The following is a 26,208-nucleotide window of genomic DNA, read 5'->3' as shown; positions in this document are numbered from 1 at the left end:
AATGAACATGCAAATATATGCATGATTTAGCGTGTAAATAAGTACGTGTAAGCTTATCTCAGTGACTATACAGTAACGTCTAAGTCAACATATTATGTGTTTCTGTTTTACAGATTTGGAAGGAAGAAAGTTATGTTTTTAACCTTGGCTTTACGGACTGTATTTGGCATAATTCAAACGTTTTCTCCAAACTGGGAAATATTCTGCACTTTCAATTTTCTTGTGGGTCTCGGGTCAATTTCAAACTATATGGTAGCTATTGTTCTAGGTAAGAATCTATCCGTTTCCTTGCTACCTTTGATGATGGGCTGTCATTCTCAGTAGACTGCTATATTTTGGTCATTATGCAATGACTCGGAAAATTTTTAGAACATCCATGCAGTTTTATGGCCTCTTCTTTTCTCCCCAATCCCTGTGGGGGCAGATGGTCAAAAAGTTCCAAAATGAGAAAGGCACCAGAATATTCCTGCTGGGAGTATAAACCAGACAATCACAAATTGAGGAAAAGCAGCAGAATATATGAAATATGAGCTCTGATTCCCAAAATTCAGTGACAATAATCATAATCCAGAAGAATTCTAGTATTAAATTTTGGGCATTCCTATTATTTGCCAAAATATACTTTGTTCCTAAAATTTGTAAAATCACACTACAGAATAGTTGCAAATGGTGCATTGAAATTCATCTTGTCTCCATATAGCATATTCTAATCTTAGGTACTTCAATATAATTGTTAGACTTTTAATATTTGCAAATATTTGCAAAACATATGCCTTCCCAATCAGGCACAGAGCCTGAAGGCGAATCTTTTCAAAGTGAATAATTACAGAATGTGCAATGGAATTCTAGTTTTCTTTATATAACACATTCCACTTGAGGTTTTTAATGCAATTTCATTATTTTGATATTCACAATTTTATTATCAGGCAGGGCATTTTTATTCTGAGATCTCTTTTTGCGAATAACCTGAAGGCGACCTTGGTTTTCAAGAACGCCTTTTGCTTTATAATTTCCAATTTATTTAATAATCCAATCCCAAAGTTACAATACCTTTTGTATTTGATTTACATAAGGCTTATATAATCCACACACACAAGCAGAATTAGAAGAATTTACCAGTATTCTCAATAATTATGAATTCTCCATTGAACTGAAAGTCACAACACACAAGGAAATTATTAATTTCTTATCATTCTAGTTAAATAGAAACAAGACAAAATGCATAAATTAGCAGCATATGTGTGTTTTAAAAATAACTGGTATACATCTAATACACATAAAGCCATCACCATAAATAGCCCTTTTTCTGAGATTGGTAAAGGCATAGAGAATGCTTTTTCAGCATATATGCTAACAGCCAGAATATTTTAGTACAGTAATGACCAACCTTTCTCACGCATCTCAGATTTCACTTTCAGTTGTCAGTAGCATCCATTTCACTTTTCCCGGCATTATAGCTCCTAAAAATATGCAGGCTTAACCTAAAAATTCAAATTTCATTTCCAAGGAACTGATTGTATCAGTGATTTCACATTTGCCTGGCTCATAGTGAGCTCAGTATTCCCTTACTGACAGATTTAAAACTGTTCTCTCTCCTTTGCGCATCTCCCATACAGTTTTCCTCTATGCTTTACCTGTAGTTTGTTTCATTCCCATAGCTTTTGCAACCTCCTTCTCTCACCTTGTAGATCCCCTTCCATCACCTCTCTTGTAAAATTACCATCTCCTGTAGTCATCTTGCAGCTTCTTCCTTTCCCCAGCTGCTCCCTGCAGCTTTTTTCTTCCCCCACCTCATTACTGCTTGCTGCCTCTTTATTTCCCTGCCTCCAGGCCTTGTGTATACATTTTACCTCTACTTCCCTCTTATTTGAGAATGGAATTGTTTGCTCAGATAAGACTAGGGCACATTTCAAGTTTATTCCAGTAGTTTTCATTAAAGAAACAATTGTACAGAAGATATTTCCGTCTAAAGCTATTGTAGTGCCACTTATTAGCAGAAGTTCTCTCAGATGATTCTTGAGGTTACAGTTACACTACAGTATATCTCAGAGGCTCAACTGCTCATTCAAACTCTACATTTTCCCACAGGTACTTTCACAGTTTTCAACATCATTGAAAGTACTTTCTTGATGCTACTGACTGAAAATATTGAACTGAAACTATTTCCAACCTCATCATTTACTCCCAAAATGTGGTGTTCACAGATTTAAATGCTCTGGCAGCCTTACTGTTCTCCCTGAACTCATTGTTCAAGAAGTTCCAGAAGGACAATGATCTGTGGGCTGATCTCAAATCATAAACTCAACAGCAGAAATGAGTGGAATAGGTTTAGTAAAGTCACACCACAGCTCTCAGTGGTGAAAGGTCTGGTTGTCTCTGGGCAGTTGTGTCACAATCAAGACCAATGTGTGTTTGTTGAGAGGATATCTACTTCCTTTAGTCGACCCTTTAATTGATTTTACCTTGTGGTACTCTGTCACAATATTTTGTGTTGAAAAGATGATTTAGCAATGAAACACAGCTGATGGGTGAAATGGGATCATCAAAAATGAGAGGATAGATGTCACCGTTCCTCTTCACTGGCAATATAATGAGCTCCTTGGATTGCAGTCTTAAGTTTAGGATGCAGAAATTAATGAATCATCTGGAAGAATGCAGATTATTGGTTTAATCCTTCAGGATCTGTACAAAGATTTTGAATTATCGATGAGTATCTTTGCAGTAATTGTTTGTTGCGATGAAGAATTTACTATTAGGTCGGTTAGGACGACATCTGTGGTTGCTGCAAAGAATTTTGGGTGAAAAAGCAATATATGATGAACTTCAGCTTCAACTGCTCTTGTTTCTGACAGTACCCTTAGAAATCTAGGTAAGGTGAAGGAATCTTCTGGGCTGTCATAGGAAAGAAAATTCTAATGGAATTTTTTGAAGACATGATTGAATGTTGTTTATGGGCAGTTTATGTTGTTTATATGGAGTTCAACAGATGGGAAACTAATAGAGAAAGTAAAAGCTCATGGGAAACTGGGGTAAGTTGGATCCAAAATTGACTTTGTGGCAGATGATAGAGGGTGGTGGCAGAAGGCTGCTTGTTTGACTGGGCTTCAGAGTGCAGTAGTGGACTGCAGGCATCAGTACTGGGTCCCTTATTGTTCATGATATTCATAAATGATATAGATGAGAATGTAGAGTTTAGTAAGTAATGTTGTGGATGACACAAAGATTAGCTGGGTGGTTGACAGCGAGGTGTTAGGTTACAGGAGGTAATAAACAGATTGATCAAATGGGCAGATATGTGACAGATGAAATTTAACTCTAATAAGTGTGATGTGAGCCGCTTTGGAAAAAATAACAAGACCATGAGACCGTGAGATTTGGGAGCAGGATCGGGCCATTCAGCCCATTAAGTCTGCTCTGCCATTTGATCATGGCTGATATGCTTCTCAACCCCATTCTTTTGCCTTCTCCCTCTAACCTTTGATCCCCATACTAATTGGATTCCTATCTATTTCCGTTTTGGATACACTCAGTGCCTTGGCTTCCACAGCCTTCTGTGGCAGCATCCATAGATTTACCACATTCTGGCTGAAGGTATTCCTCCTCATCTCAACTCGAAAGGGGTGTCCCTTTACTCTGAGGCAATGCTCTTGAATCCTGGTCTCTCCTGTTAATCGAAACATCTTCTTCACAACGACTTTATATAAGCCTCATAGTATTCTATAAGACTAGGGAATGTGCAATAAATGCCACAACACTAGAAGCTGAAAGGAATGGAGGGGCTTTGGGGTGCTTGTCCACAGATCCCTGCAATGGTTCAAGAAGGCAGCTCACCACCACCTTCTCAAGAGCAACCAGGGATGGGCAATAAAACTGGGCTAGCCATCAATGCCCATATCTCATGAGTGAATAAAAAAAATGCTTGCAGGAAAGGTTACTAATTGAGAAGGTGCACAGAACACTTGCCTTTATTAGTCATGTGATAGATTAAAAGAGCAAGCAGGTCATGTTGAAGCTGTATAGAACTTTGGCAGGGCTAGGCCATAGCTGGAATGCTTCATGCAGTTTTGGTCACCACATTATAGGAAAAATGTGATTACACCACAAAGGTGCAGAGGACATTCACCAGGCAAGGCTGAACAGGCTGGGGCTGTTTTCCCTGGAGCGTCAGAGGCTGAGGGATGAACTTATAGAGGTTTGAAAAATTATGAGGGGCATGGATAGGATAAATAGGCAAAGTCTTTTCCCTGGGGTCAGGGCATACGTTTAGGGTGAGAGTGGAAAGATATAAAAGAGACTTAAGGGGCAACTTTTTCATGCAGAGGGTGGTACGTGTATGGAATGAGCTGCCAAAGGAAGTGGTGGATGCTGGTACAATTGCAACATTTAAGAGGCATTTGGATGGGTATATGAATAGGAAGGGTTTGAAGGGATATGGACTGGGTGCTGGCAGGTGGGACTAGATTGGGTTGGGATATCTGGTCGGCATGGACGGGTTGGACCAATGGGTCTGTTTCCATGCTGTACATCTCTATGACTCTATGACTCTAAGTATTTTAGCTATGAAGTACAGTTGGATAAGTTCAGGTTGTTTTCTTTAGAGTTGAGAAAGTTGAGGGGGTAGCATGAACAGGGTAAATAGAAGGCGGGTGTTCCCCTTCATCAAAGGGTAAATAACAGGGGTCATATTTTTAATGTGCAAAGCAGGATGTTTAGGATGGATTTAAGGAAAACATTTTTTACCAGAGGGCTGTCAGGGATCCTGGAATGCATTGCCTGGAAGAGTGGTCGAGACGGGAAATCTCACAACCTTTAAAAAAAACTTGAGTGAACATTTGAAACGTCATAACATTCAAAGCTATGAGCCTAGTATGGGTAAGTGGGACTAGTGCAGTTGATAGTATATTTTCAACAATACAGACTCAATGGGCCAAAGGGCCTCTTCTGTATTTTTTGATCTATGACTCTGTCATTCTCATACTTCAATTTTAACTTGGGATCTTTGTGCATGCTCAGAATTCACCGTTCACTGTATCCTATATGATCTGCAAGATCTGATCACATTTTCTCTGTTGATAGTTGCAAGATCATTGTGTTTGTTTGAGGGTATTGGTATTTTTATCATACCTGCAGTAGCCCCATGTGGTGATTCATTGATTGTACTGTTTGTCACATAAGCTGCCATCACTAAAGGAGTAAGCAAAGAAAAAATGGCATAAGTGTTTGGACAGTCAGCTCCCACAGAATTTTCTTCATGTAGTGATGAAATGGGTTGACAGTACAATGCTCCCTTGTTTGCACACTGTGTGCTTCCCCTTTCTAGGAGCTCCTAGCTCCTTTTTCAAATTGACTGGATGAGATGTATCAAATGTTCTATGGATCATAATGGAATTGTATTGGTTAGATGGGCTTCAGATTCGTTTCACAGGTCAGCACAAACATCGAGAGCTGAAGGGCCTGTACTGCACTGTAATATTCCATGTTCTATGAAGCTGATCAAAATTGGAAAGGTTGAGATGACTCTTCACACAAGATTATCTAATATTTAATATGCAAAATTTCAGTTGTTTGTAAATATCAAGGCTAATTGTGGCAAAGTTACCATTAATCATCTTGATATTCACCTCATATTCCTTGAGACACTGAGCTATTTTCACTCAAAATGAAATGTAGGCATCAATTTGGCCCCAAGCATGTAGTTGTCCACAAGCCTGACCACTCAACAAGGATTTGTTCTGATTCTGCAAGAATCATTATTAATAGCTCCTTAATAACTTTATCATTAGAGGTAGGTGTTACTAGTAAGTAACCTTTAACTGGGATGATGGTACTTTCAAGTTCTTAGATCTTGATGCCATTCTAAGATGCCAGCCAGTATAATAAAAGCTGTTCCTGAGTGAAAGCCCAATTCAAAATACTTGTTTTTGTTTATATTGACAGACAAAATATCCTGACCAGAATGCTTAGCTGCAGGTGTCCAGTCAAAAGCCCAAGTAACGATTCTGCCTTGCAAGGAATGAATGCCCATCTGAATACCCTTTAAACATGGTCCCAGAACAAAATAAACGTGGGGAGTAGCTACTTCCTTCTGGCTCCTGCACAAGTGGCCTGCGCATGTAATGAGAAGCTTGTCATTGTGTGAGGGAATCCAAACTGCTCCAATCTCCCTGAGTAGAAGTGATGTTCACTTCTGTGGCTGCCACCAGACCTAACCTGCAAAGTGAAAGATTTTATTTTGTTTTGGTTCTCTTTCTTCACAGTTGCTGTCTGACCTGCTGATTATTTACAGCATTTTCTTTGTTTTCAAAAAATACAGTCACTGTTGTTCTGATATCTGTTATAGGATCCGAACTTGTTGGGAAATCTGTTCGTATCATATATGCTACAATAGGGATTGGCATTTTCTATGCAACCGGTTATATGTTCCTGCCTTTTGTTGCATATTTCATACGAAGCTGGGAGATATTGATTTTGACGTTGTGTCTCGTTGGCTTTCTGTATATTCCTTTGTGGTGGTAAGTAGGAATTAGAAATTTAACCTGTGTATCCACACTTTAATTTCCCATCAAGTGCTACCATGGATTCAATCAAGATAAAATAATTTTAAACTCTTGCTTAAATGAGGATGAGATTCAAGATCACCATTGACATTATATTAAAAAGATGTAGTAACAGCTTCTTGACTATGATGAGAAGTTAAGTGTTCATTGGGGATTTTTTTTATCTTCACTGCACATGGCAATTCAATGGGTTCTGGAATAGGTAGATAATCAGCTTTAAGAGATTACTATCCAGATGCTGATGGTGAATATTACTTCAAGAGGGTTCTAACTCATAAATTGATAATAACATCTAGGATACTCAGTGTGTTGGAATTCTGATCCAGTCATTTCACTGCCTTGCGTTGAGTCTGGATGACTAACATGTTAAACCATTGCCTTTCCAAGGTTAACTTTTTCGACTGATTGTGTCCTCAATAATCAGAAGACTCTGGAACAAGAAAATCCATATTCATGAAATTTTCTAGCTCAAACCTTTTCTTATGACAATGCTATTTTGTAAATAATGAAAATAAAGTTGCATGCTGCTACCAACGGCAATGTTTTGATTTGATTTGATTTATCATTATTGTCACATATACCGAGGTACAGTGAAAAGCATTGTTTTCCATACTATACAGGCAGATCAAAACCATACAAATAACAGAAGAGTGCAGAATACAGTGTAACAGCTGAACAGCAGGTGCAGAAATAGATCAGCATTAAAATTTGGATGGCCAATTCAAAAGCCTGTTAACAGCAAGGAAGAAGCTGTCCTTGAAACTGTTAGTGCATGTATTTAAACGTTTCTATCTTCTACCTGACGGAGAAGGGTGGAAGTGAATATAATCAGGGTCGGAGTGATTTTTAATTATGTTGATTGCTTTCCTGATGTAGCGGGAATTATTGATGGAATCAATGGATGGAAGGCTAGTTTATGTGACGGACAGGGCTGTGTTCATGATTCCCTGTAGTTTCTTACAAGCTTGGGAAGAATAGTTGCCATACCTCTCTATGATGCATCAAGGTAGGATGCTTTCTATGGTGCCTCTATAAAAATTGATAGAAGTCTTTAGGGACATGCTGCATTTCTTCAGCCTTCTGAGGAAGTGGAGGCACTGTTGTGCTTTCTTGACTGTAATATCGATGTGGGGGAAACCAGGACAGATTGTTGGTGATCATCACCCATAGGAATTTGATGCTCCCGTCCACCTCCACCTCAGCACCACTGATACAGACAGAGATGTGCCCTCCAGTCCGCTTCCTGAAGTCAATTACTAGTTCCATCATTTTGCTACCATCATGTGACCAAGCACACTATCTCTTTCCTGTACTCCGTCTTGTATATCAGAAGAGATTATGAGATGAGGAGGAATGGAATGTAAGAAGGAAACTTATGTATCAATTTGTCATCATTTCCTGGTTTTCAGCACCACACAGGAATTACCCAATGAATTACCCAATGGCAAACAGAATAGGAGGAGGGGTGGCAAGAGTTTGGAAGGGTTTGGAACAAATGTTGGAGTCAAAGTGAGGACAGAGTGATGAGGGCTTGGAAGGGAGCAAGAAAAGTGGCAAGAACACAAGAGCAGGACAGTGAGGGACTGGTGTGGTCCAGGGGAGTAGGAAGGGTGTCAGGTTCAGCAATTGGAGAGAAATATGTCTGGTACTCGTGGGAGGCATGGGGTGTTGGATCTTGTTGGGGAGGTGTCGAGACAGGGTCTGGAATGTGTAAAGAGGCTGGGGGAAGTGCAGTTAAGGATGGGTGTGGTAGTTTGGGAGGTCAGTTTAATAGCTAACCAGGAGTAAGACTAAGTCTTTAATAGCCTAATCTTTCCTGAGTAACTATTAACTGCATTGGAACCCTCACAGATTCTCTGATTAAAATGATTTATTTTGGAGTTCCAATGCGGATGAATTACCCAATGGCAAACAGAACAGGAGGAGGGGTGGCAAGAGTTTGGGAAGGATTTGAAACAAATGTTGGAGTCAAAGTGAGGACAGAGTGATGAGGGCTTGGAAGGGACCAAGAAAAGTGGAAAGAACACAAGATTAGGACAGTGAAGGATTGGATGTGCAGTGAGAGGATTGGAAGGAGGAGTCAGGAGGGCAATAACAAGGGCTTGAGGAGTCAGCAAAGCCATGGGCTAGCAGTGGCATGGGTTCATTCTTGTATCTTCCCCAGACCTTATTCACTTTCTGCAATGATCTCCAGGCACCTGCTTCTGCTAAAATGCCCTTCCTCTTGACGAGGTGTAAGCTAACTTACACATTAGCTTGAATAAATGTGAGAACTCTGCAGCTCAAATGTGCAACCATGCAACAGTTTGCTTAGCTGCCAAAATGCTTCCATTATTTATTTGAACATGTTTTCATGTTCTTGGGTAGTTATTAACTGGAACACAACCTGCAGAACTCTCTGATTTTAATGGATTCATTTGAATATCAAATCAGGCCTCGTTCAATTTGAGTTAAATACTAAAAGAGTCGATTTAATATCACATGAAAATTTCTGATAAGTCCTGAAGAAAGAGAAACATTAATCAAGAGTTTTAGTTTGTTTTTAAAAAGAACTTTTGCATATTCAATTCCTGAAATTAGCTGCTCTGTCTGTAAACACTAATGAGCACCAAAAAGGGTTAGATAGTGTAGCAAAAATCTGAAATTCTGTCCTACAACAGTCTGTTAATGTTGGGGAATTGAACAGAATTTGATAGATCATGCAATATGACATTACCAAGGAATATGCAGTGTGGTAGGCAAATGATGTTGAGCTACAGCTGTTTAACTGAATCATGGCAAATGGTCAAGGGATAATTAAGTTCCTATGTTTGCTTTACTGGGTTAAAGAGAGAAAAAAATCAACCTCATTTTCCATTTCTCATTTCTATTAAAGGACTTGCACATGTCAGGTGAGAGAAGGTTTGAGTATTACTATAATGCCTTCTACAGAAAATACTTTGGTGGTAATCACTGTTTGTGCATGAGTTTTAGCTGGTTAAGTGAGGCTTAAGAGGACAATACTCTCAACATTTAAGGAAATAAAGATAAGACGAATGACTGGTCTTCTACCACAACTGTCCCGCAATACTATAGCCATATTCTCTTTAGTATCCAAAGAGCTATTGATTTGCATCTCCTCAAAATCTTACATTTGAATGGGATCACCACTCATTTTTCCAAAGCATTACATTTAAGTCAGACTGAGGAACTGTGGTGTAGTGGTAATGCCACTGGGCTGACACTCCAGACCCAGCTAATGCTCTGACTGCATAGATTCAAATCCAGTTTAGTGGGGTTTGAATTTCACAAAATATGAAACTAAAATCTAGTCTCAGTGACTGAGGAGCTATTATATGTTCTTTGGGAAAGGAAATTTTCTGTCCTTGTTAGGTCTGGCCTATCTGCAAATCCAGACTCAAAGTTTGATTCCTAACTGCCCTCTGAATTGAGTCACTTATTTAAAGGGCATTAGGAACAGGCAATAGATACTGGCAATGGTCATGTCCATCAATTAATTAATAAAATCTTAACCTGTCATCACATAGCAGTCCTTTTGTCATAGGATTCAGTCCAGCAAGTCTTTTCTGCACTCCCTCTAAATTGAATTTATCCACTTTTAAATAAAGAAATGAAAGACGTACACAATGCTCTCTCCTGTATGTGCACATTATAAAATATATAAATAGATATTATACGATGTAAAGCTTCACAGTCTGAGTCCTTTCTTACACTCTGATCTTTCCCTGACCAAGCTCCCTATTTTCCCTTTTGCTCCTCATTTCAACTTTTAAGGTCCCATGAGATTTCTCTACATTCTTCATCCTCTTTCTTTTGTTTTGTGCCCCATACTTCTAATCTCATACCTTTTAACTGTTACACTCTAGGCTTTGGAATTCTCCATCAAGTCTCTTAGTTTTCCTACAGGATTTTCTTTTTTTTCAAATCCTACTGATAACTTCCCTGCAAATCAGCCCTTGATTTCTCTCTGTCCAATGGACTCCCTGACCAATAAACCACCCAACTCTGCCTCACACCGCCTCAATTAATAATTTCTCTTTTGCTCAACATATTCATTTGGCCTCTAGAAGATATTTGAAAAAAAGCAACGGAATATTAATGCATATAACCCTTCTTATTATTGAACATTAGGCACAAGAGATTGGTATGGTCCAACTACATACCTGCAGAATGTGCTACAGTTGCATTCCAACTTAAAAAAATGACAGCTTAATTTTCTGACAATGTTCACTAATCCATTGCTCCAGGATCTGTATCAATCCTTTATCATACAAAAAAAAGACAAAATCGAGTAACTTTATTCATTTGACTTTGGAAAGAAAATACAGAGCTGTGGTCTAGCTCCCAAAATTTTCATTTTACATAGGAATATATTTTAAAATTAATGGGATAGATTGTTGCTATGACCACATGAGTTATTGTATATCATCTGAAGAATGTGAAAAGAGAATTATGTATGTATGCTGAAGGCAGAATCCTCCTAATTTCACTGTGATTAAAGTTTATGTAAGACATTTGAATCTTCCTGTTAGATTTTCCATTTCACACAGTGCTTAGTAAAGTTTGGTGATAAAGTCAAAGAAATATAGCCCAGCTGCTTCTTCCTCTTTAGGCTTCCTTGCACTAAATGCCATATCAGTCCAGTACATTGTCTGAGATGAGCAGTCTATTACCAATGCCAGAGAGGATTCAGCCATTCTTCTTATCATGTCAAATTCCACATAAACTTTAATCTTTTTTTAATCTCTCCCAGTGTGATTTCTGAATCCAATTCTTGATTTGAATAAAATTATATGTTAGTATCAGTTACCCTAATGGTAATTGATCAAGTCCTTTTTATTACTTCATGCATTTTAATTTAAATAAGACATTTGTAATTCCAGGTTTATTCCTGAATCTCCACGCTGGCTTCTGATAAAGGGAAGGGTACAGGAGGCTGAAGAAATAATAAGACAAGCTGCAAAGAGAAATGATGTCACCACACCAGTAATGCTCTTCAGTGATCTTGAGGTACTGCATGAATGACTGCATCATGATTGCTACCAGTAAACTGGGCATTGACCCCGAAAATATTATAGAGCTTCAGGGGATGTAGCAGCTAAACCTAGAGAGGGTAAAATCCTTTATAGTTATAATATATTTCATAATTAATAAGTAGCAGATATCAACTGATGGGTACATAGTCAATGTGGAAGTTTTCAATCCTTTTTTTCAATCCTTTTCAATGCCATTTTCTTTTCTCTGGGAATGGAAAATTTGATGATATCATTCCAATGATAGAATGCCAGTACTGCCTGCTTATGCAATGACAACTAGTAAACTTGGTGATATTACAAATAATCTCTGTCCCTACTTTGGACTTTCCAGAATAGAAAGCTCAATGTCAATGGCTGTCATTGTGACTGGCAGTGTCATTCTCATCCTGTTATTAAGGTATATTTATGCAAGTGACAGATTGAGTGAGACCATTCCAACTCAAGTGGAAACATTCAACACCTTGTTCCTTGCTAAAGTTCAAGTAAATGAATTGATCCTGTAATAACTTAGGAGGATATAATTTGTTTCTAGCAGTTTATCCTCTTATACATTACTTCTAACCTTTTTTCCAATCATGCTGTCATACAAGGGGAAATTGCACTGTAATGTAAGAGAGTTAAGCTCTGAAAGGGTAAATACTGAAGCATGCATTAACCTCCACCCAATGTATTATATCATATGGACTTGGGTGGGAGAAGGGTTTTGGACCTTCAAAAAGTAAGACTAAATACTAAGGAGTCCTTCATTAGTTTACAAAATCTATGAAACATGTATCTTGTTGCTATCAGGAAATAAACAATACCTAGTTTCAGACAAGAGCCCCTGCCACACTAGACTATGCTGGTCCTAGAGATTCTTACCAAGAAAGAAGATGATGATGATAGTAAATCTATTCAATGTACCTTCCACCAAGAAGGGTTATGAAATGGATCCATCAGACAACATGGAGACAGTAAAGGGCTTCACTTCATCTTACTACTAGACAGCAAGTGGGGGAGATTTGAAGAATCTTCAGACATAGCTTAGGGAAGGATGCTTGAGTAGACAGACGGCACCTGAAGAAGCTGAACATTCAAGAACCCTTCAGAACAGAATCTTGGGCAAAGATTCCACAAAGCAGAATCTGTAGTCAATGGTTAAAAACCTTCTCAGACCTGGACAGAGATGCTCAGAAACAAGTGTTAATTAGAGACTCCATAAAACTGTCACACCCAAAAATTTACAGGTTACATTGGTGTCTGACTTAAATGGAAGATTCAAGCCTTGTGCAAATAAAATTGATGATTCCAACCTTTTCATGGCGGTCCAGGTGAATACTTAGAGCTGAAGTAAATAATTCCAATTCTCTTGGTGGCTTTACTGAATTAAACATACACTTTGTGTATTTATGCGATGAATCCAGTTCCCTACATGGATTTCACAAAATGATTCACTCTGTCTATAGTGCTAATAGTAATTCCCATTGCTTTACAATTTTTTCCTGGATGAGTCCCACTGTCAAAAGTTAAAATAAATGATTTCCACTATTGCTGTGGTTTTCAATAGTGAATCTCTGGCTTTTTTTGCAAACTCAATTTTCCTAATTTTCTCCTTCCACCAGGCCTTGTCTGTATACGCTTTTAATTTGCCACTTTGTTTTACGATATTCCCGGATCTGTGACCTAGTCTTTAGTTGTTTCTATGTTCCTTGATTTCCCTTGCATAGCTGTGCCTTCTGATGTCTGCCTGAGCTGAAGTCTGTCATCACTTTGCTTAATTCTAACTTTTCCAGACTGTAACCATGCTGTTCTGAAGTTTGCCATTCCTCAGCAGGAATTTCAATTTTACTCACAGAGCCTCAGTTATCTATTAACTCTACAAATAAACTTTAACTCAGAATGATTGCCACCAATTGTAAACACCGCAGATGGAGTGAATCATTGAGGGAAGTCCATTAAAGAAACTGGACCCACCATCTAAAGTGGCAAAGAGTATATTTAATTCAGTTAAGAGAATTAGAAAAATATATTTAGGCCCACAATTCTCAGCAAAAAAGAAGCCATTTTTAAAATTTTGAGCACAAAAGAATGGGAAACCCCTTCAGCATATCAGCACACAATAGCAACATTGCTAGCCTATAGATTTACAAACCTTTAAAGCAAGGTGACTAAATAATCACATGAAGAAGGGTTAGTAGTAGAAATAAAATTGGCAGGTAATTTCAATTTCAGGAATGGGCCAAATAAAACATAAAATTGAACATCTTTGAAAAAACAATTCTTATGATATTGAATTGCTTCCAAACTTGATACTTAATCAGCTGAATAAGTAAGTACACGTCTGTATTCAGTAGGGACTACAGATCCGTAGCTTGCTGAGACATAAAAAAAAGGTCAGCATTACCTTTCATCAAATTTTATAAGTTTTGTCAATTTACTTAGAACAGATTCTTAAAAGAGAACATAAGATTTAATAAAATGATTTAGGTTCAAGAGGAATCCATAGATGCTTCTGTAGGTTATAAAGTCATAGAGCATTACAACACAGAAAAACCCATCAAAATTACACTGACATAACTACTACTAAAGGTGCGCTAATCCCAATTTCCTGCACTTTCCCACATCCTTGAATATTATGATTTTTCAAGTGCTCTTCCAATATGTTTTAGAAGTTGTAAGATTTTTGGCCTCCACTACCTTCCCAGGCAGTGCATTCCAGATTCCCACCACCCTCTATGTAAAAAGATTTTCTTCTCAAATTCGCTCTGAGTCTTCTGTCCTTTACCCAAAAAACTATGCCCTCTTGTGATTGACCTCTCAACCAAGGGGAATGCAAGCTCCCTACCCTGTCCATGCCCCTCACAATCTTATACACCTCAATTATGAACCCCCTCAGCCTTCTCTGCTCTAAATGATACAACCCAAGCCTATCCAGTCTTTACTGCTTCTCGGATGCTGCCTGAACTGCTGCACTCTTCCAGCACCACTAATCCAGAATCTGGTTTCCAGCATTTTGCAGTCATTGTTTTTACCTAGTTGATTTTTTCCCAGACAACATCCTGGTGAACCTCCTTTGTACTTCCTTCAGTGCTGTCACATCCTTCGTATTGTGAGCTGACCAGAACAGCACACAGTACTCCAGCTGTGGCCTAACCAACTAACTCTGACATTTCCTCCTTGATCTTATATCATCTGCCATGACTAATGAAGGCAAGTGTCCCATATGGCTTCTCAACTATCCTATTCACATGCTCTACGAACTTTAGGGATATGTGCATAACTACCCCAAGATCCCTCTGTTCCTCTAATTTATCCAGTTTCCTATTATTCATTTAATGCTCTCTCATCTTGTTTCTTCTTCCAAAGTTCATCACCTCACACACATAGGGTTAAATACCATCTGTCCACATGATCAACCCATTCATATCTTCCTGCAACCTGCAATTGTTTTCTTCACTATTAATCACCCTACCAATCTTGGTGTTGTATGCAAACTTGCTTAACATTCCCCCCACATTTTCATCCATATCATTGAAATAGATAACAAAAGATAAGGGTCCCAGTACTGATCTTTGTGGTACACCATTGGACCCTGGCCTCCAGTTACTCAAACTGCCTTCTACCACTGCCCTTTGTGACCTAATATTAAATCAGTTTCTGATTAATGGAAAAAAAACGTGACAATGGAGCTTTAAATTAACGAACCAAAAGAGGTAGAATTGTTGTTGGAATTACTGATGTGTATCAGATTTATGACAGTCAAAAGTACATTTAACTTTGGACAAAGTCACTCAGATGGTAAGTGAAGTCTAGTGGGAACACAGATTATTACTATGAGGAAAAGATCCACCTTATGACAGATGTTGCAGCAGAATCTATCCAGTTTTGAAGGTACATAAACCCTAAAGACACAAGTGAGAATCCGTACAGAGAGTAAGGTAGGAAATATATATGAAAAGTCAGTTTCAGCACTGTGGAGAAAAGAAATCTCACAGTAATAAGGACTTGATTAAAAAAAAGCATTATCTGTAAAACAACAGGTCACTTTCAGAAGGTGTGCTTAAATACTGCACAGTAATAGAGTGGTGTGAACTCTCATCTTTTCACACAAAGAAGTTAGTGAGGTAGATCAGGCTACAATAGAAGAGATGCCAAATATATCTCTTGGGGAAACAGGTTATTCTTAACTGCCTTTCAGTTAAGAAGATATTGATATCAATCAATATCTCTAATTTTAAGCTTGATCAGGTGTGAGTGTCACAGTATTTTCAGGTGGGGTACCATGGGTGAAGAAGCATCATTTACAATGCTTAACAGCACAACTACATGTCCAGGACGTAGCACATTCATGCTACAAGCAAATATGCACAAAAGAGATGTCAGATAGTAGAGATTGTGCACTTCACAAGCAAGTTTTTTTTTACTACTGAGCATTCTTGCAAAAGTTGACCTCAATCTCCTTCAAATGGCAGAAGGAACCAAGCAAATTAAAGTCAAAACATAACTGGTCATGCCACTATTGTTCCAGGAACTGCCAGTCATGGAACACATGAATCAAAGAAATTTCAGTTAAAGAACAATCAAAGAACAAATTGTAGAAGATTTTGTAGGGTTTCATAGTTTCATGACAAAGCCCAAATGAAAACAGAACACGTTGAGATTTATTATGCTGACATAATAAATAGATGGTATGCAGACAGCCATAATTGGCTCCACCAATTACAACTGGACCAGAAAAGTGACCAAGAATGTGTAAACATTTGTTAGCCTTGTGCTGAAGGTTGACTAGACCAAAGGTTCATTGGAGAAAGTGAGGACTGCAGATGCTGGAGATCAGAGCTGAAAATATGTTGCTAGAAAGGGATGAACTCAGATTTCTCCAGTTTCCTCATTTCTCCTCCCCTCACCTTGTCTCAGTCAAATCCCTCAAACTCAGCACTGCCTTCCTAACCTGCAATCTTCTTCCTAACCTCTCCGCCTCCACCCCACTCCGGCCTATCACCCTCACCTTGACCTCCTTCCACCTATCGCATCTCCAACGCCCCTCCCCCAAGTCCCTCCTCCCTACCTTTTATCTTAGCCTGCTGGACACACTTTCCTCATTCCTGAAGAAGGGCTTATGCCCGAAACGTCAAATCTCCTGTTCCTTGGATGCTGCCTGACCTGCTGCGCTTTTCCAGCAACACATTTTCAGCAAAGGTTCATTGGATTGACAATGAACACATAACTTGAGGACCAACAATATTTCTTGATTAAAGGTAGCTTGCTGGCATATGATAACAGACTGCTAACTCCAGCTTTACCTCAGGAAAATAATTATGCAAAGGCTACAACAACGACAGCTAGGGATTACCAAATGCGTAACCAAAACCTGCTTAGTGGTATGACAGCCTAGAATCTCCAAAAACAATAAAAATTTCATAATGCATTGCATAACCTCCAACTATTCAGGTTGATAGAATTGTTTTCTGCCTCCTATCAAGACTGAAAATAGTTTGGATTCCAAGGTGCAGCAAAATGTGTGAGGTAATACAAATAATGAGCTGTATATCCCACTTTAGCTCCCTGATGAATCTTTAACTGATATAATTCAGAAAGCAGCACAGCTTGGTGAACACATCACACTGATAGATTCAAGTCAGATGCTGCGAAGGTGCACATTCAAGAAGAGCTGTTCAATGTTTTAATTTCCCAGGAAGGATTATCAATTCTAAGGACAATGATCTTACCAAGAAAGAAGAGTCCACACAATTCAGCAAATTGAGAATAAAAATCTGCTGTCACTGATTGAAGATGTCATACAGGCTTCTCCATGGAAACTACTACTGAGATGAAACGACTAGTATTGAAAGATTCAGGATACGATAAAAATAATTGCTTGGTCCAGTGATCCATGGTAAAACATTGCCAGTCATTGTGAGATGATTTTCCAATCCCAAATATCACAGAACTGTGCAGAAAACCCTGCTGGGAACACCACTGTAGCAAAGCAGAGTCATGGGAAAACAATTTGCATCCCATTTTTTTGACACTGGCCACCACTTGCAAAATTTAAATGTCAAGTAGTTGACTGTTAGTGAGTGGATGTGTGAATGAATGAATGGATGTATGGATGAGTGAATGAATGGTTCTCAGTGGTTAGCTGGCTGAGGTGCGAATTGTTCAGATTTGTGAGTGACTAGGCAGGTTAGAGGAGGAGGGTAGTTAGTTTGTGTTGGGGGGGCTGTTGGCTGGTTGATCCTACTGGTTAATTGGATGATGAGGAAGGCTGTCAAGTGGTCTAGATGTAATTCGATCAAGGCGGCGAGGTAGACAGATGGTCAAGTTTATAGAAACGATCATAGAATCACTACAGAGAGGAAACAAGCCATTCGGCCCATCGACTCCACACCGAGCCTCGGAAGAGCATTCCACCCAGACCCATCCCCCTAACCTTGCAACTTCCCATTCCCAATCCAACTAGCTTGCACATCCCTGGACACTGAAGGCAATTTTAGCTGGGCCAATCCACCTAATCAGGACATCTTTATGAGCAAGTAACCGGACCAACGGATAAAAACATATGCAGACTCCACTCGGACAGAGATTCAAAGCTGGAATTGAACTTGGGTTGCTGACACTATTTGGCAGCAATACTAACCACTGAACCACTGTGCCTCCAGGTTATGCAGGTAAATGGTTGGGAATTAGTCATTTTGGTGAGGGGAGAAACTGGGTCAGTCAGGAGTTATCAGGTCAACTCAGGTATAATCAGGTGATTGTGTAGGTACTCAGGTGAACCCTGGGAGTTTCAGGATAATGATTGGAGTTGTCAATTTGGAGTTACCCAGGTGTTAATGTGTCTAGCATTCCTCGGAAACTGAAGTAAATGCCGTAGAAATATGCAAGGTTTCAACTCTGATCTAGACTCAGAAATATTTGTGTATCAACCTAGTAACGGAGGAATGGCCCACTGCCAATCCTGAAAACATTTATACAGTCAAATATCCAATTTCTGACAACTCAACAACCAGGTGATTTAGTGCTAGGTGACCTTCCTTATTTGAATGTACATAGCCATTAGGTTCAAAAAGGGTAGCACTGGAAAAATACAGCAAGTCAGGCAGAATCCGAGTAGCAGGAGAATCGACATTTTAGCATAAATCCTTCATCAGGAATTCCTGATGAAGAGCTCATGCCTGAAATGTTGACTCTCCTGCTTCTCGGATTCTGCCTGACCGGCTGTGCTTTTCCAGTACCCCCCTTTTCGACTTTGACAGTTCAGAATCCGCAGTCCTCACTTTCTCCATAGCTATTAGGTTCTCAAGAAAAACAAAGTGGAAATATAAACTGTGCCTTACCTCATTTAAAGCACAGTGGAAGTATCCGAGGTGTGCTGGAATTATTCAGCATGTGGTGTGATTCACAACAAACACAACACTGCAAAGTGATGCCATTGAAAATCAGGAATTCCAATGTCTATTTTGGCCACATTCATTTATACTGATGCCAGCCCTATATTTATAAAAACTGGATTTTAAAGATTAAGGACTCCTCACCCACTACAAATAGAGAATATTGGACTTTACCATATTCCTCCTTACAAATAAAGTTCCTCCCTTCATTCTGTTCTTCCCCAAGCCTGAAGCAGGTTCCCAAATCTCCTTCCTGCAGCAGCAGTTCCCCCCCCCCCCCCGCCTCCACTAGACACCCATCACACCCCTTTCCCCTTAGTTTTTCTTGCTGTATCCAACAGACTATGTATTTGAACAGCCGACATGGACAGCCCCCGATGAGAAGTGCCCAAACCTCTGACCGATGCCTGTGCATCTTCTCATCTGCATTAGCCCTAACCCCGTACTGGTTGCTATGGAATCACTTGACCGATCATGCCCCATTTCCTGAACTGTAGAGGCATGGATGTCCTCATTGAGAACACCGCAATCGGACACCCAATTTTGGTCAATCCCCTGAACCACAGAGTATCAGAGCCTGCACTTGACTTACTGTGTCAAACTCTCTACATGATGGGTGCCTCATGGAATTCAGTGAAGACTACTCCCTTAAGACTCTGAGACATGTCTGCTCACTTTCTCATCACATGCAGTGTGTTGGCTGCTTAATTTGTGCAAATGTGAGATTAACATAGTAACATACCATATCGCAAGATGTCCACTCCTTTGACTGAGGACTGTTGAGCAGCAAGGCAAGCAGCCTGGTTGTGTGACTGTGCAAACACAGAGCAAGGCAAGGCAAGGCAGGGTTAATGTGAGTATGCAGGAAGGCAATAAGTGAGTGAGCGCTAAGAGAGCAAGCGAGCAGCCATGAATTGCTCCCTGGTCCAGTTTGTGAGCTGGATCCCTGTCCCTGCATGAAAAGTGTCCTTGTAGCAACATTTAAATGCTATTTGCCAATGTGCCCTGAAATGCAGTCTCTATTTTTTTTCACTCCTGCAAATTAATTGGAGAATTGTCATGAGGATTCTGAGTGGTTGGCAATTATTAGATGCCAATGCCCATGTATGATAGGAGTGTGTAACTAGCAGCATGGATTGTGCCCTGAAATACTGTTGCATGGTGACCAACATGGGGGCTCTTTGCAGCTGGCTGAAAGCACCAGGTGCCTTTTTTGACGTCCATGTCAAGAATTTTCGGTGTCTTCTGTGCTTATGGTAAATGGTACGATAGAAAGCTACGCACCAATGAAGTGTGATCTATAGGTGGTAAGGCCTTTAACTAACAATTAGTCTTCTTCATGGATAACTAGCAAGAATTTCACCTTGGCATCTGGAAACCAGTTTAAAGACTGGGTCATTTCCGATGTTGAGATAAGCCTCACTGGACTTCTCCCAATCTTTACCAAAGCCCACATCATTCAGGCCTGTGCAAGGTTACACGCAAAATGTTAAATTCTGCCATTATTCCCCACACAATCAGGTCTATAGGAAATTGTAGGAAGAACTATACCATGTAACCTCATTACAATTTCTACTTCAATGAATTAAATTGTACAACAATCTTAACCCACAAAAACATTTTTTCTATCCAAACCTTGATTGAGATTGAAACTATGTGAACAATATTCCATTTTAAAGACACCATTATGAACTGTGACATGGCACAAGGCATAGGCAATAAGACTTTGACTGTACCTTTATTAAACATCCTTTTTCTTTAAAAAAAAAGGTCGTACCAAGTAAACAGGACAAGTGACAAGGGCAGAGGAAAACAAGAATCCACAACTGTAATAACCAATACTTTTCAGGATCACCAATGCCCGATATGAATTAATAGTCATTGGTAATAAAAATGTTTTCTCATCAGTAAGAATGCTAAATTTTAGTTTTCTTTCCAGCTCCAAGATATGAAAGCTAAAAGTAATCAATCCCAAGCAATTATGCACTTGTTTACAACCTCTAATATACGGACTACCACGATCCTGAACATTATAATATGGTAAGTATTGTACAGCACTGAAAGAGACCATTTGTGCATTGTCCCTTCGCTGATTATTGTGAATCACTATCTAATTAGCCCTACTTATCTGCTGTTTCCCCATTTCCTGGCAATGATTTATTATTCATGTACTTACTGAATTCTCTTTGAATGCTGCTATTTAATATCTTTCCATGATTCTGTCAAGTAGTTCACTTCAAATTCTTACCACTTGTTGGATTCATATTCCCTGAGATTGCCTTAGATTGATTAGGTGAAAGTGAGAACTGCAGATGCTGGAGATTAGTGTCAAGAGTGTAGTGCTGGAAAAGCACAGCAGGTCAGGCAGTGCCCAAGGAGCAGAAAAATCAACGTTTTGGACAAAAGCCCTTTCCTGATGAAGGGCTTTTGCCTGAAACGTTGATTTTCCTGCTCCTTGGATGCTGCCTGACTTGCTGTGCTTTTACAGCACCATACTTTTGCCTCAGATTGATTGCCAATTGCTTTAAATCTGCAACTCCCGGTTATTGTCTCTTCAGACTTTGAAAACACTTTTGATTTACTCTGTATAAACCCCTCTCAGTTTTAATGAACTCAATCAAAACTACCTTTAACTTACTCAGCTCTAAGAAGACCAGGTCTCTCTCTCTAATCTATTTCATAGTAAATTGATCATCCCCAAAATGTTCGAGCGAACCTCTTTGGTATGCTGTCCAAAGCCATTGCGTCATATGCAAAGTGTGATTCTCTAAGTCAGTAAAGTCACCATAGCCCCAGGGCCCAAATGACTATTGCAGGTGAAAAAAACTCTCTAACTCTAGGGTGCTGAAGTTCATGAGCAATCCAGTTCAAACGAGAAGAGGACAAATGAATTTCAAATACAGTAATCTGCAAAGCTATGATTTTGAAATTGCCCAACCATCAGCTTTCCACTATCTGCTCCTACCTAATGATGTAGAAACTGTTCCATATATCTTTTAAGTTTAATATTTGTTTAAAACTCACTCTTTATTTCTAATCTGAAACTACTGACCTCACTATTGTTAACTCAAAAAGCCTTTGATAAATTGCCTCTTTTTAAAGTATAAATTAACTTGGTCTGAGAAAAGACATCCGAAAGGAAGCATTATATCAAATTAACTTTATTACAACTAAATGAGGGGGCAGGTGAATACAGAAGATGTGCAAGTTCAACCTTTCTAACTCAGAGGAGTGGGACATCTATCTAAAACCATAATAAATTGAGGAACCTTGTCTGGGGGCTGGACTTAACACTTCTGTACTATTTGATGACAGGTATGAATGCTGCTCTTCCTGTTAATGATCAAAGGCCTAAGATAGAGCTCAAACAAATTATTGCCAAATTGTAGCCTGATCTGAAGGCTACATTGGGAAGTGCAGAAAAACATCAATTTCTACATGATAGAAATCTAAGCTTAGAACACATTTCAAGAGCAGTGACAGTGTGATATCAGAAAGGGTCTTGTGAGCAAAATACCTTTCACCTTGGCAAAGAAGAGAAGGTCACATCTCTGAACCCAAAGGCTTTTCAACCTGTCAACTGCACAACCTCAGCAGATTCAGTTTTGGTCTTATTTTTATTCAATCTAGAAAGTTCCAGATACATTTGATGGAGTGATTTCCCCCTCTACTGCCTCCAAACTCATAGTGCCCGAGCCCCACACTGCCTGCTCTCCAAGATCCACAAGCCCAACTACAGGGCCAACCCATTGTCTCGACATGTTCCTGCCCCACTGAACTCATCTCATCCTATCCCATCCCACCTTGACGCCATTCTCTCTCCAGTCTGCAGGCAGCCTGCCTCTATTCCTGATGAAGGACTTTTGCCCGAAACGTCGATTTTCCTGCTCCTCGGATGCTGCTGACCTGCTGTGCTTTTCCAGCACCACTCTAATAGAGACTCTGGTTCCCAGTATCTGCAGTCATTGTTTTTACCTCCATTCTCTCCCCATTAGTTCATGCACTTCCACTGACATCCGCAATACCAACCACGCCTTCCATATAGAGTCGAAGAGATGTACAGCGAAACAAACCTTTTAGTCCAACTTGTCCATGTCCTCCAGATTTCCCAACCCAATCTAGTCCCACCTGCCCATACCCGGGAAACTCTTCCTATTCATATACCCATCCAGATGCCTCTTAAATGTTTCAATTGTACTAGTCTACATCACTTCCTCTGGCAGCCTCATTCCACACATGCACCACCCTCTCTGTGAAAAAGTTGCCCCTAAGGTCTGTTTTATATCTTGCCTCTCTCACCCGAAACCCACCCCAGGGAAAAGACCTTGTCTATTTAACCTATCCATGCTCCTCATGACTTTATAAACCTCTATAAGGTCACCCCTCAGCCTCCAATGCTCCAGGGAAAACAGCCCAACCCTGTTCAGCCTCTTCTTATAGCTAAATTTTCCAACCCTGGCAACGTCCTTGTAAATCTTTCCTGAACACTTTCAAGTTTCACAACATCTTTCCAATAGGAAGGAGACTAGAATTGCACGCGATATTCCAAAAGTGTCGTAATCAATGTTCTGTACAGCCGCAACATGACCTCCCAGTTCCTGTACTCAATACTCTGACCAATAAAGGAAAGCATACCAAATACCTTTTTCACTTTCCTATCTACCTGTGACTCTACTTTCAAGGAACTATGAACTTGCACTCCAAGGTCCCTTTGTTCAGCAACACTCCCTTGGACCTTACCATTAAGTGTATCAGTCCTGCTAAGATTTGCTTTCCCAAAATGCAGCACCTCGCATTTATCTAAATTAAACTCCATCTGCCACTCCTTAGTCCATTGGCCCATCTGATCAAGGACCCATTGTAATCTGTAGTAACCTTCTTCGCTGTCTACTACACCTCCAATTTTAGTGTCATCTGCAAACTTACTAACTGTACCTCTTATACTCGCATCCAAATCATTTATGTAAATGACAAAAAGCAGCGGACCCATCAACGATCCTTGTGGCACTCCACTGGTCACAGGCCTCCAGGTTGAAAAACATCCCTCCACTACCACCCTCTGTCTTCTACCTTTGAGCCAGTTCTCCCTGTATTCCATGAGATCTAACCTTGCTAATCAGTCTCCCATGAGGAACCTTGTCGAACACCTTACTGAAGTCCATTTAGATCACATCTACTGCTCTGCCCTCATCAATCTTCTTTGTTACTTCTTCATAAAATTCAATCAAGTTTGTGAGACATGATTTCCCAGGCACAAAGCCATGTTGACTATCCCTAATCAGTCCTTGACATTCCAAATACATGTACATCCTGTCCCTCAGGATTTCCTCCAACAACTTGCCCAACATCATGCTCACTGGTCTATAGTTCCTTGGCTTGTCCATACCACCTTTCTTAAACAGTGGCATCAGGTTTGCCAACCTCCCATCTTCTGGCACCTCACCTGTGACTGTCGACGATACAAAAATCTCAGCAAGAGGCCCAGCAATCACTTCTCTAGCTTCCCACAGAGTTCTCAGGTACACCTGATCAGGGCCTGGGGATTTATCCACTTTTATGCATTTCAAGACATCTAGCACTTCCTCTTCTGTAATATGGACATTTTTCAAGATGTCGCCATCTATTTCCCTACATTCTATAACTTCCATGTCCTTTTCCACAGTAACTAAAAATGCAACATAATTATTTAGTATCTCCCCATTTTCTGCGGCTCCACATAAAGGCCGCTTTGCTGATCTTTGAGGGGTCCTGTTCTCTCCTGAGTTACCCTTTTGTCCTCAATATATGTGGTAAAACCCTTTGGATTTTCCTTAACTCTATTTGCCAAAACTATCTCATTTTCGCTTTTTGCCCTCCTGATTTCCCTCTTAAGTATACTCCTACTGCCTTTATACACTAAGTATTCAATCGATCTATCCTGTCTAGACCTGACATATTGGCGAATTTTGAGAAGATTTGTAGGATTTATCAGTCCTACCTTGTTCACTGCTTTGTCCCTGCCTGCCCTGACTGTTTGAGTCGCTTCATTTCTCAACTGTACCAGTCTCAGATTGATCTCTTTCCTTACTATCTCCCTAGATCCCACCCACCCACCGATTCCCCCCCCCACCAACTTTACTTGTTTAAATCCTCCCGAGCAGCTCTAGCAAATCTCCCTGCCAGTACATTAATCCCCTTCCAATTTAGGTGCAATCCGTCCTTCTTATACAGGTTTTCAAACCCAGAAGAGATTCCAATGATCCAAAAATGTGAATCCTTCCCCCATACACCAGCTCCTCAGCCACGCATTCATCTGTTCTATCCTCCTATTCCTACCCTCACCATCCTCAGCGGGAGTAATCCAGAGACTACTATTTTCAGGGACCTCCTTTCTAAATTCCTGTCTAACTCTCTGTAATCTCCCTTCAGAATCTCAACTATTTTCCTGTGTCATTGGTTCCAATGTGTACAATGACTTCCTGCTGACCCCTCTCCCCTTGAGAACATTCTGCACCCTCTCTGAGACATCCTTGGTCCTAGCACCAAGGAAGCATCACACCATTCTGATCTCTTACTGCTGGCCACAGAAATGTGTGTCTGTTTCTCTGACTAGAAGGTCCCCTAACACAATCAATCTCTTGGAAGCCAATGTACCCCTCATTGCATTAGAGCCAGTCTCAATACCAGAAACTTGGCTGTTCGTGCTACATTCCCCTGAGAATCCGTCACCCTACATTTTCCAAATCAGCATACTTGTTTGAAATGGGAATAGCCACAGAAGACTCCTGCACTACCTGCCTACCTCTCTTACCTTTTCTAGAGTTAAACCATCTATGTGACTGTATCTCAAATTTTCTCCCTTCCTAGAACTGCTATCCATCACACCTCTTGTAAATTCCTCATTGTCTCTAACAGTCGCTCCAACCGTTCCATTCAATCTGATAAGATTCGCAACCAAAGGCATTTATTACAGGTATAATCCTCAGTAACACGTAAACTCTCCCTAAACACCACATCCAACAGGAAGAGCATATCACTCTACTCAGGGCCATTTTGCTTCTATCAATCTGCAGATGGAGCAAATAGCACCATCTTATTCCTATACAAAACACTGCTTCAGGCTAACTTAACACCTATGGCTTTTATTTTTAAGTTTAATAAAGAGATATATCTCAATAAAGCATATAATCAAGAAATAACCCACTCCATTGACTATTGCAGACTTACTGTAAGGCCCCAAGGACACACTTAAAACTATTCACT

At 39.9% G+C, this 26,208-nt stretch overlaps 1 protein-coding gene across 1 annotated transcript in view; it reads left to right on the top strand.

Moving 5' to 3' along the window:
• The window catches only part of LOC132823082 (organic cation/carnitine transporter 2-like), a 105,036-nt gene that overhangs the window by 42,304 nt on the left and 36,524 nt on the right, over window positions 1-26,208 (top strand). Inside the window, exons 3-6 of the mRNA XM_060836621.1 lie at window positions 114-268; window positions 6,341-6,512; window positions 11,441-11,567; window positions 20,906-21,006. Of these exons, the coding sequence (XP_060692604.1) occupies window positions 114-268; window positions 6,341-6,512; window positions 11,441-11,567; window positions 20,906-21,006 (555 nt within the window). The remainder of the gene's footprint in view (window positions 1-113; window positions 269-6,340; window positions 6,513-11,440; window positions 11,568-20,905; window positions 21,007-26,208) is intronic.

This window comes from Hemiscyllium ocellatum, chromosome 16 (assembly GCF_020745735.1).
Source record: "Hemiscyllium ocellatum isolate sHemOce1 chromosome 16, sHemOce1.pat.X.cur, whole genome shotgun sequence".
Taxonomy (NCBI): Eukaryota; Metazoa; Chordata; class Chondrichthyes; order Orectolobiformes; family Hemiscylliidae; genus Hemiscyllium; species Hemiscyllium ocellatum.
The sequence above is the reverse complement of the archived record's forward strand: the minus strand, read 5'-3'. Positions and strand labels throughout refer to the sequence as shown.